General features: G+C 39.7%; 1 protein-coding gene across 7 annotated transcripts in view; it reads right to left on the bottom strand.

Moving 5' to 3' along the window:
- PTPN21 (protein tyrosine phosphatase non-receptor type 21) overlaps positions 1–12,926 on the bottom strand; it is a 66,334-nt gene that overhangs the window by 36,495 nt on the left and 16,913 nt on the right. For all 7 annotated transcript variants that reach the window (XM_053666014.1, XM_053666010.1, XM_037130209.2 and 4 more), the window contains exons 3-4: positions 4,983–5,152; positions 481–578 (exon numbers count right to left, since the gene is read on the bottom strand). In XM_053666014.1, coding sequence (XP_053521989.1) covers positions 481–578; positions 4,983–5,152 — 268 coding nt within the window. The remainder of the gene's footprint in view (positions 1–480; positions 579–4,982; positions 5,153–12,926) is intronic.

Raw genomic sequence — 12,926 nt, 5'->3', positions numbered from 1 at the left:
AATGTTCATGGAATGCAAAACTGTATCTACTATACTGATGATGCTCTACAATCCAGGACAGCCGTTTAAGGAGCCAGACAAATGGTGTATGCCTGAAGTATAAGTAATCATAACCTCGCCAACCTCACTGTCTGGCTGAGCTTTCTCCCTAACATATTAGCTAGCGGCAGATCCTTGAACTAGAAAAATACATCATGTGTTAACTGCTGTGTGGGTGGGGGTGGGGGCGGGGTCCTCTATTTTTGGTCTGTTTCCCTGTGGACGTATGATAACATGCTTATCCTCCCAAAAGTCTCAATTCATTGAAGTAATCCACATTCATTTTCCCCACAAGGAAGCTCCTTGGATCAAAGAATAATACTCCACTAATATGTTAACACTACTATAGAAAGTCAGTTACTTTAAGAATCCCTTGCTCTTTTCCTTGTAACACAGTTTTAACCTGGTAGCTCTAATGCATTATCAATTGTCATTATTTACCTTGAACAGCTAAGCCTGCTAACTGAATTGCTTGTTCTAATGTACAAGGAATGTTTCCTTCCAAGATATCTTTCTTCAGCTGCAGATAATACTGATACCTATAAAAAAAAATGTCAATTTGAATAAGTCAATGTCAACATTACCTTCAATTGAGACCATGCATTTTACCGTAATTTGGTAGAAGACCATAAACTAGTCAGACAAAATCTTAACCGGAGATGGTTTCAAAGAATGACAAGAACCTTCCTGACCTTATCTACACTTACAAAATGTAATCAACTTATCCTTAACTACAGTTACTTCCAATCTATAACCATGTAGGAGACACCTGGTCATGTGTCGTAAGCCCACTGTGACAGTCCCTACACACAGTTCTTGTTAGTTGGGGAAGCAGAGACTCAGTGGCCAGTCTTCACTTCACAAACTCTGACTAGGAACTTGGTAACAGGAGACTTCCCTTACTCCGGTGGAAGTTCCCTAGCCCTGGAAAACAGAGCCAGAAGAAGGTGATTCCTGATATTTCAGACCAGGATTACACTGAAATATTTCTGGATGAAATCCCAAAAAAGAATAGCTGCTAAATGTTTTTCTTCATATTCTTGTAAAACACATTTCTTTTTACACTTTCAATACGCAGGGCACTGGCTGTCGGCACAGGCCTTAGTCAAGCAGGCCTGGGGTGAATTCCAGCTCTCCAACTCGGCATTCTGCATGCATTTGAGCAAGTCGTAATCTGTGGATTTAAACCGTCACCAGCAAAATGGGGATGCTGTCATCTTCCCAAGGTTGAACATACTCAAGGAATATAATTTAGAGCTTTCAGCACAATACTCGAACACAGCTGGCACTCAGTAAGCCATATTATCATCACTATCAGTAATCATCTACTTTAAGCCAGTCACTAGAATTTCATCTGTTACCACTTCTCTGTCTTGGTAAATCTCTACAGAGGAGACTTATTCTGCCTTCCATTTACTAATTCACTGCACAGGTGATTACTAGGACCTACTATGCATCCAGCAGAGCTCTAGATGCTGGGAATATGATGTGAAATGAAGATCCACTGACTGCCAATACAGTCTACAGAAATAATGCCTTGAGAAAATATAACACACACACCTGAATTCAAAACTGTTTAAACCGAAGAATAAAAGAGACAAAGAACCTGCACGTGTTAATTCTAAAGCCAGCATTCCATAAACTTGCTGATTAAAACTAAATAAAAATAGCCCTGGCTGGTGTAGCTCAGTGGATTGAGCATGGGTCTGTGAAGCAAAGGGTCACTGGTTCGATTCCCACTCAGGGCACATGCCTGGGTTGTAGGCCGGGTCCCCAGTAGGACCACACATTGATGAGAAGCAACCACACATTGATGTTTCTCTCCCACTCTTTCTATTTCCCTTCCCCTCTCTCTAAAAAATAAACAAATAAAATATTTTTTAAAAACTAAATAAAAATAGTTTAAAGTTTTATGAACTTATCAGTCAACTGTCTGACATAACATTTTTACACAAATAATATTACAATAAATAATACAATAGATGTGGTATCCCATTTTACACAACAGAAATTTTAGATAATATGCAATGAGGTAGTCTTCGCCTGTTTTTCTTGGATTAGTAACAGAAGGGTGGTGTGTAGGCATGTTTACTTTCATATTTTTAAGCTTCAGTACAGAAATTCTGGAGCAGATACACAGAGAAAACAAAGCACCAAGAGCCCCGATGGCCTGGCCAGGCAGCCTCACTGATCATCAACTTCATGCCTGACGGGTTTCCTCCATTCTCTCTTCTTCCCCACCCGGAGGGCGTTACAGCAAATCCCAGGTACATCACAGCCCCTCCAAATAAATACTTCAGCACACGTCCCCAAAAGGCAAGCTTAAACCCACCCACCCATACACACACACACGTTTAACATACCCAGCAAAAGGACCTAATAACGCCTTAATACTACCTGTACACAGTCCACATACAAATTTTCGTGATCATATCAAAATGTATTTTTAGCTTTTTTTAAAATCAGGATTCAAACAAGGTCCACAGATGACATTTGATTGTTATTTTTTAATTTCTCTGAATTTTAAAAAAGGTGCCTCCTCTTTATTTTCATGTTACTTACAGACAAAATGATGTGATTTGTCATGCAGAATTTTCCACATTCTCAAGTTTTCTCACTTGTATTCTCATGGGGTCATCTGATATGCTCATCTGTTCTCCAATTTTTCCTGTGAGCCAACTGTTAGGCACAGAGCAGCGCTGTGCAACAGAACTCCTTGCGGTGGTGAACGTGGTATAAATCTGCGCTGCCCCACGGAGTAGCCTTTAGCTGCGTTGGCCACTGAGCACTGACAATGCTGCGAGTGTGACTGTGGAAACTGGGAATGGCCCCAGGAAGGAACACGCCGTGGCAGAGAGTGAAACCGTGCGTGTGGCATGTGAGTGCAATGGCTACAACATCTGCAGAACTCGGACGTTACCCAGTAAATGGGAAGAACATGCTGAGGATGGTGGAACAGTAAGAGAGAAAGACAAGTCTTTGGAGACTTTGTGGAGCTAGCATATTAGCTCTACATGGCCAACCTCTCACTTCTTTTATGGGAGAAGTCAAAGGTATTTGGGGTTTTTGTTATGTATAGCCATACTTATACACCTGGTACAACTTCTCTATCAGGTTCTGCTGCACCAAACCAATGTGCAGTCTACTGGTGGAAGCTACCAGTGTCCGTCCATCTCAGCCCTTCCTGCAGCTAATGCCTGTGTTCAAGTCCACATTCCACACTAACGCCTAGGTTATGGCAATGCACACTCCTAACTGGTCTCCTGCCTATGGTCTCGCCACCTCTAATCTACCGTCTATGATGCGTGCTCTCTGTAAAATGCAAACATCATCGTTCCACTGTTAAAATTCAAAAATGTCTTTCCTCACTGTACCATGACTTTATGGCTAAAACACTCCTATTTTTCCAATCTCCTCTTTTTTCTCTAGGTACTATCTGAAATTCTCTGAAAACACCAGTCCTCCTACTTAGCACACGCTATTCCCTCTGACTAGAAACTTTCTGCTCATGTCAGTTAATGAGATGACTTCTTTTCTTTCCCTGTTCACGCTCCCCATACCCAACCCCCAGGAATCCAGTGCTTCAATGAAAGCCTTTACTGTCATCACAGACCATCAGTGTTTCCTTACATGGACGGCCAGTTTCAGACTATGAGCAACTCCTCTGGGGCAGGAATAAAGCATATTCACGTGTGTATTTACCTCCCACTGTAACCAACATAGTTCCTACGTCATTACCTCCTTATATCTTCAATAAATGTTTAAATAAATGAGTCAACGTGGTCAGGTGCTGCTTTTTCCCTCCTGGCTTCTCTTCTTTCTTTAACATTTATCTCTCAGATCTGTTTTATAGTCAGTGTGTATTTATCCCTGATTTTTGCTTCTTTGGTTTTCCATATGCTTCCAGTGATTCACCGGCAAACTCAGAACTTAGAACATTCCACAAACCTAAGGTGGTACCAGGTTCTCGCTATCTGCAGGGCACCGGGTTAGATATTGTGTAAAAGGTAAAGCTAAAGAAAACCTGGGTTTAAAACCTTTTAACGATGATAAGGTATGTGTACAAATAGCTTAATGAAAGGCTGTGGCCACTGCCATCTTATCACACATACAAGCAAATCCTGGGATGGTCTGGAGAAGGCAAAGTTCATGTGAGCCTGGAAAGCTTCATGGAGGAGGTGCCTTTCGAACAAAAATTCAGAAAATGAATAGGACTCCAGTTCATAAAGAAGTCAGAAATATCTAGGCCGCAAAGATATAAAGGCATGAGGCATGTTGAAGGCACTGCAAGTGTCCCGCTTGACTCAAAAGTAATGTTAAACAGGGTTAAAAAGATAAGTTAATGGCGGGTTTCAGAGACCTTTGACAGGTAGGCTCAAGAATCCAAATTTTATTCCATGTTTTTTGGTTTGGTTTATCTTTTTTTAAAAAAAAGGAATATTTATTCCTCTATCCCACTCCTTAACATGATCTTCCTGTTCTGCCTTTTTGTCCCTTTTAAGCGTACTTATTAGCTAAAATTTTCTGACCTTAAAAACCTCCCGCCTCTCCTCCCCCTCCCATGTGGCGACACAGTCTAGCTACTGGGGTCATAGAGCTGGAAGAATGCTGTGGCACATTTTCTTGAAGAATGAACACAGATTTGGTGATTAACATTTTTTAAAAATTCCTCTCTCGTTTCAGTGCTAAAAGCTCAGAAACAAATCAACACCAGAAGCACTCAGAGCCACGGTAAAACAGTTTCCCCTTAACCATTCCTTCTCACCCAGAAATAGTTACATGCAACATGCAATAAAGCATTCAGACATACCACATACCAGACCCTTCGTGCAATGGTGTGGCTAAAAGTGTGGGGCGGGAGGGCAAAGTTCAGCCTTATCTCCTGACTTCAACCTTAGGTTCCCTTTGTAAATCTCACTAGATTACTTCCTGGTATTTCTCACCTGGTAATCTCCTGCTGCAGCTGAGACACTGAAGGCACATAAAACACCACTCCGAAATAGACCGTGGGTTCCAAGGCATATTTATCCAGCTGCTTCTTCAGAGGCTTTTCTAAATCTACCCAGCGGCGCTGATTTTGCTTGTTGTAGTACCAGAGACTGAAGTAAGTGATCTGGAAAGAGGAAAAGTCACTGAAGGAGGCAGAGGTGTACAAAAGGGTCTCGATATGTGAAATGCTCTAATCCATAACCTGGGACCAAGTGACGGCGGTCTCCCATTGCTTGTCTTCGCAGAAAGGGACGATGGCAAAACATGAAGGACAAAAGAGCCAGGACCTGTGTATATCTAGATGCTACCCATGTGCAGGGAAAAGAGGCAAAAAGTCAGGGGCTCTCGTAGGCTATTTCCTAAACTCTGCACAAAAAAAACTGCCTTCACGGCCTAGACATCAGAATGCAGTGGGTGCTAAGAAATTTGACAGAAGTTTTTAACAAAAACCATATACTGAAGAAACATTTAGGCTTCAAATTATTGAAATACTAAATTTATTATAATGGATGTGTTGTAATAAACAAACCTGGGGTTCGACCTAGTAAAACTCTGAATAGACAGTTGGGTGAACCCAGCCTTTCACTACTCCAAAATTTGGCTTCCATAGGTAAAAAAAAAATTCATCTAAATATTGTAAATTCCAGTAATACTAATGCAATAGCAAAACTGCAACTCCTCTTAGCCACCAAAAGTTCATTAGGTATAAAATTAAAGCAACTGTAATGTTGTGGAGGTAAATTCTCCTCTCCCTCCTTCTCTCTCTCTCTCATACACACACAAACACACACACACACACACACACACACACACACAAATACCTAAAACAGTAAAATCACTGAAGTGTACTACTCAGAGGTTTTTAAAAAATGCCCAGACATTTCGATCTCACTTGCTGTGTAATGAAACTGTTCAGGTAAATCAATACCGACCCTGGGCTTGGTCAACCTGAAAGGGCATTAATGCACTCAAGAATTGAAATGATAGCTCCAGGCCACTGCTAATACTTACCTCCTTTGAAAGCCATTTATAGTCAAGGTAATTGCAAAAATCACTGCTTTGTTCTAGAGCCAAGGGTGTCCAACTGGCCACATGCAGACCAGGACAGCTATTAATGCAACCCGACACAAAATCACAAATTCACTTAAAACCTTTTTTGTTCCTCAATTCTCATTAGTGTTTGTGTATTTAATGCGTAGCCTAAGACAAGTCTTCTTCTTCCAGTGTGGCCCAGAGACGCCAAAAGTTTGGACACAACTGTAACAGACTCTAGAACAACACTACACAGTAGAGCTTTCTATGACGATGAAAATGCCCTGTAGCTGCCCTCTCCAGTACAGCAGCCGCTGGCCACAAGCAGCTATGGAACACTTGCAATGCAGCTAGTGGAGCTGAGGAAATGAATTCTTAGTGTTACTTCATTTTTCTGTGCAGAGGGTACTTTTTAAAATTTTATTTTTCAAGAGCATTTATGAAAACCCATAGCTAACATCATACTCAACAGTGAAAGACTGAAAGCTTTCCTCTAAGATCAAGGAAAAAAAAAACAAGTATGTCTGCATCCACGACTGTGATTTAACAATGTACTGGAAATTCCTCCCAGGTTAAAACAAAAAAAATTAAAGGCACCTGGAAAGAAAGAAAGAAACTATATCTATACACAAAAGACACGATCATGTATGTTAAAATCCTGTAGATACCCTCATCAAAACAAAACTACCAAAGCTAATAAATTCATCAGAATTGCAGGGTATAATATCAACATGCAAAGATCAGTATAGATTCTGTACATGAGGAATGAAGAATTCAAAAAGAAAACTAAGAACACATCTATTTATAATAGCATCCAGAAGTATAAACACCTAGAAATAAATTTAACCAAGGAGGTGAAAAGGCTTCTACACTGTACAATACAAAACATTGCTGACAGAAATTAAATGGAAAGACATACCATGTACATGGATTAAACACTTAATATTGCTAAGATGTCAAGACTACCCAAAGTGATCAACAGATTCTAATGCAATCCCTATCAAAATTCCAACAGCTAATGTCAAAGGAATGGAAAAGCCAATCCTCAAATCTATTGGGAATTGCAAGGGTCCCTGAAGAGCCAAAGGAATATTGAAAAAGAACAAAGTTGGAGGACTTATGCTTTCTGGTTTTAAAACTTACTACAAAGCTACCGTAATCAAAACAGCAAGGTACTGGTATATGGAGAGACATATAAACCAATGTTATGGAATGGAATCCAGAAATGAGGCCATACATCTATGGTTAACCAACTTTAGACAAAAGTGCCAAGACCATTCAGTGGAGAAAGAAGAGCCTCTTCAACAAACAGTTCTAGAACAACTGAAGTTAGAGCCCTAGGCTTTACATCATACATAAAAAGTAGCTCAGCCTCTGCACAGTCTGCCTCAGTTGGTTGGAGTGTCATCCCATTCATCAAAGAGTTGGGGGTCTGACTCCCAGTTGGGGCACCTGCCTGGGTTACAGCTTCAATTCCCACCCCAGTTGAGTCACGTATGGGAGGCAACCAATCAATGTTTTGATTGCTCTCTCTCTCTCTCTCTCTCTCGCTCTCGTTCTCGCTCTCACTCTCTCCCCCCGCCCTCTCTCTAAAATCAATAAACATGTTTTTCATTTTAAGTAACTCAAACTGGATCAACAACCTAAATATAAGAACTATAAACACTTCAGAAGAAAAAACACAGAGGTAAATCTTCACAACCTTGAATTTGGAAATGGATTCTTAGATATGACAACCAAAAGCTTGAGCAGCAAAGGAAAAAATAGGTATGTTTCGCTTCATCAAAATTAAAAACTATGTACATCCAAGGACCAAATCAAAAGAGTAAAAAGGCAAATTATATAGGAGAAAATATTTGCAAGTCATCTATCTAGTATCTAGAATATATAATAAACTCTTACACAACAACAAAAAGACAACTCAAATTTTACAAGGACAAAGGACTTGAATAGATATTATCCAAGGAACATATACAAATAGCCAACAAGCACATGAAACATGCTTCATATCATTAGTCATCAGGCAAATGGAACTCACAACCACAGTGAGATACCACTCCACAGGCATGAGGATGTGAAGAAACTGAAACCCTTACGCATCGCCAGTGGAGATGTAAAATGGTTCAGCCACAGTGGAAAACAGTTTGGCAGCTCCTCACAAGTTAAACATATCATCATCATATGACCCAGCAACTCCGCTCCTAGACATATACCCAAAGGAACTGAAAACAGGCACTCCAACATGCCTGTAGCAGGACTATTTGCAACAGCCAGAAGACAGAAACAACTCGAATGTCCATCAGTAGATGAAAGGATCAACAAATTCTGGAATACGTGTGCAATGGAATATTATTCGGCCATGAAAAAGAAGCACAGATACATACTACAATGTGGATGATTTGCAAAAACATCATCCTGGGCAAAGGAAGACAGATACAAAAGGTCACATATTGTGTGATTCCATTTAAACAAAATATGCAGAATAGGTAAATCCAGAGCAGCAGAAGTAGACTAATGATTGTTGGGGGAAGGGAATGTGGGATAACTGTTTGAGGGGTGAAGGGTTTCCTTTTAGGGCAATGAAAATGGTTTGGAACTGGAGAGAGGAGGTATTGTGAATGTATATATCACTGAATGGTTTAGTTTAAAGTGGTTAATTTTCTGTTATGTGAATTTCATCTCAAAAAGACTTTTTTTAAGGATCAGAAACACTCATAATTAAGTACAAAATTTTAAAGCTTTACTTTTAAATGCTTAAATAGGTCAAATTCAGTTTTTTTTAAACAGTTTAAGGGGGGGAAATGAACTAGAAACAGATGAGCCATGAGTTCATTGTATTTCCCGCTTCCTAATATCTATATTTCAGTCTTCACTTACTTAAAGGTAATACACACCAGGAACTATTTTTTATATACAACAAGCCTTGGTATAGACAGGCCCCTGTGTGCTTTAAATTTCAACTACTGCCAGTCATTACTTGGTGTGATAGTTTCCCACAATCATGTGTCTCCCCTTCCTTGAATCCAGATCTTCTGGGTCATGCAGGTCCTATATCATTTATGGGCTTGGTTTAACTGTAGTAAAAAATTTCCCACGAACCAGCCTTTAATTATTGACTTTCAGATGATGCCTCTCTCTACTCATCATCTAACTTCCCAGGGCCTTTCCTAATAAGAATCCATGTGGCTTCTATTTCTCCACAGCTCCGTCTACTCTCACTGGTGACCAAAGCAAGCTGACTTGACCTTTGGGAACTCCAGCGGAAGCCTCTAAATAACTGAAACTTCCAGCATCGTCTAGAGCAATTCGCAATTATCATTCAAGAGATTTTTGTGAAACTTCTTCACGGTCAGATACTTTTACATTCACTGTTTTTTTCCTGTTTTGTTTTGAGCAAACATAGCAGTAGTTTTACTGGAGTTATTTCATGATTTCTTTACAGCTGTTTAAAAATTTACCAACTACCCTCCTAAAATTGTACAGATAACTATGCCGGCTAAGTAAACTACAGGAAAAACAAAAGTTACAAGTTGCGAAACCTGGCTTCTTTACAGGCACAATATGGTTGGCTTACTTTAAATGAACCAACATTTACTCAGAGAACAAAGTGATTTAGCAATGAAGCTTTTAGTTCAGAGAAAAAGGTGGCTACAAATCTCCGAGCTTGGGTGTGTGTCCCAAATCACAGTCCTCTAAAGGGATACCAACTATTATAAGCAGGTCCAAATCCTTTCAGAATGTAAACCCTTTCCTAAGTCCCAAGTCATGTCTTGTCTAATTATTTTAAGTCTTTTCAGTTGTACTATTTTAAGGCAGAGCAGGAGGACACAGAAATTAGCTGGAGGTTTTTTAAGCTACCGAGTTTGATAAAAATTAATCCCATATAAAATTGCAACTATAATTTTACCCCGATGCTTTTCTTAGACCAGGCAGAAGTCAGAGGACGTTTCATCAGGAAACAGACGAGAGGAGACAGCACCAGATGAAGCCTATCCCAGGCAGAGATCATCTAACAAGGGTGGTTAACAAGTATTAACCTAACTCAAGCCCAGAGCTTCCTCTGCACCGAGTCTGCCATAAATAATGAAACATTGTACTGCTTTCTTCCGACAGATAGTATAGCGGTCACATTGCCTCAAAGCAGGCAATATTTTTTCCTTTTCTGTTTCATTATAATCCATTTTCTTACATCCTTGGTCAGACAGTATACTATCTGCTTCACAGTCAAGGGGATGAAACACAGTATCACTACACTCTAGGACCTATGAGGACTTAAGAAAATAATAATCAAAAGTACATCTTCATCTTCTAATTATACAGAAACTTTTATTAAACGGAAGTTGAAGTAACTAACATCCTCCAATAACCAGAGTTTGTTGCTGTTGTTTAACATTTCACTTTCAGGAAAAAGAGTCAAATGACAAGCCAGTCTCAGGGATTTACAGAAAGAAAGTCCAAGGCATGAACTGAGATCACTGTCTACATCCATGACTGCTCATATCATTTCCATGTACTGTCCTGGACAACAAGATGCTGTGAAAATACAATGATTCCAAAACACAGTAAGGTTGTTCTTCAAAAACATATATTATATTGTACTTTCTAAGAAAACAGACTGATGTCTTAGAAAGATTCATCTACTCACTCAGTGAATTTTACTGAACACCTACCAAGTGTCAAACGCTGGCTGGGACACAGCATTGAAGAAAAAAAATAAACACAGTTCCTGCCCTCCTGTAGCTTTCATTCCGATAGGGAGAGAAAGACAAGCAAAATATATGGGAGGCCAGACCTGAATAAGTGCTGCACAGAAAGACGCTCAATTACAAAGTTAAAACGATATTGTCACGTTTTTAAAGACTAAGGTAGACTTAAATGAAAATGTTCGTGTATATAAACATTTCAATAACAAAGTTGCAATACGAAGACAATGTGCTCTATTTTGTGCTACCACATAAAAGGTCGTTTTGCTTAGAACCCACACAACTGAGGGTGAACCCAGCCTGCCATTCTTTAGTCACTTCAGTTAAGCAGTTTGTTACATTGCAGGGCCCTTCCTTACATCCCATTCCAACAAATGAATCCGACAGAATTCTCTTTATTCGAGTCTCCTACCCCTGGGCCTTTTGGAACGTGCTTATTAGATTAATTCACAGATGCCTATGTTTTAGGGCAACCGATAAATAGTAATTGTTCTCTTTTCATTTACAAGAGAGTGAAAAGACAGATAACCTCAGTCTATTTTGGCCCATACTCCAGTTTCTGTATTTCAATTAATTCACAGAAAAAAAGTTTCCATGTTTACTTGAACTCAAGTCTTATTCTTTCTATGTTGTCTTACCATAGATATTGAGTAATGTGAACAGTACTTTTAGAACTTGTACTACACAATGAAAAAAGAAAAAAAGAGCTGAAATGAGTATATTTAGGAATAGCTGCTTATTTTTCTGACATTCAGTTCTGTCAGGTTAAAATTACAGCTGTTTCATTTTAGTCAGAAATCGTTATGATATGGTAACTGCAGAGGCCATAAAGACATAAAGAGAATTAGAGGATTTTGGAACTCTAAAAGGATATGGGCCTTCATTCATTTTAAGAATCTAGTCAAATTTAATTTCTATTGCCTGAATATTACCCAACATATTTTACATTGCCCTAAAAAAATACAGCTGCTTTACTGTTCTTAAATTAGTATTGCCATGAAAGATCTGAGAATTATAAAATCAAGTAACTTACTTTTATGGTTAAGATACTAAAGAGATACACGTGAAGAAACTCCTAGACTTCTGTTAGTAAAAGCTATACTTGTTTTCTCCATCAGTCAAAGCTTGCAAGTCATGGTTTCATCACACATGAAATAGTTCTTCCCTCCACAAATTTACAAAGTGGTTTTCTAGTTACCACCAAATACTTCTTCCATGCACACAAATGTTTCAGGAAGATGTAAAATTGTTCCTTTTTTAATATAAAAAAAGCTATGATTCCCATTTTTATTAACAATGTAAAGTTCCATGTAGCAAAGGGCACACTTTTGCTTCTAATGGATTTGCCTTCAAACCCCGTTCCTCGCCGAGGACCGAGGCATGGGGGGCACAGAACTCAGAAAAATGCACTCAGTGGGTTTTCATTGTTTACGTCCCGTAATGCCAGTCACATTTTATTCCAAGCAGTTCTATTTAAAAATACATAGGACAAGATATTTTCATTATATTTAAATGTAGAATAGGATGAAAAGGCCACAAATATGTATGTGCTACCACAGATAATAGGAATTATCTACCATTCATTATCCAATATCCATTTACCCTGTACTCAAAGAACATCGTAATAAATGTCTTACTGAAAAAAAAAAAGACAATAAAGTTTAAATGACAGAACCATGACCCGCAGAAGAACAAAAAAATGGAATAACTTATGGTGGCTTGGACCTGCCAGTGACTCACAGGGGGTAGCACGGAACCACCTGCGGGTGCAAACTGCTGTGGCAGGTGGAAATACGCCCGTGTGCACAGCAATGAAGTCACAGGGCCCGACTCCATCACTGAAGGCAGCGAGAACTTCAGTGGGCTCACACGCTCTCCTGTGTTCTCCTGTTTGACGCACATCGCGGCTCCAGAAGCCCCCACCCTCATCTCACAGCAGCGCAACCAGGTATTGCCTCTCCGAGGGGAGCGCTGCTGGGGTGGCGCCATCAGCCCCGCACCCCGACTCCACCAGGACACATGCTCACTAAACTAAAGTCCTCCTCTCAGCCAGCGCCACCCCCAGCACTGCGGGCCAGCTAAATTCATGCTCCTCCTCAGGCCTATGTTGTTTTAGCATGACGTGACTTTAAAAACATATTTTAAGCAAGATAATAAATTGTA

This window comes from Artibeus jamaicensis, unplaced genomic scaffold (assembly GCF_021234435.1).
Source record: "Artibeus jamaicensis isolate MK-2021 breed Jamaican fruit bat unplaced genomic scaffold, CSHL_Jam_final contig_444, whole genome shotgun sequence".
NCBI classification, from domain to species: domain Eukaryota; kingdom Metazoa; phylum Chordata; class Mammalia; order Chiroptera; family Phyllostomidae; genus Artibeus; species Artibeus jamaicensis.
The sequence above is the reverse complement of the archived record's forward strand: the minus strand, read 5'-3'. Positions and strand labels throughout refer to the sequence as shown.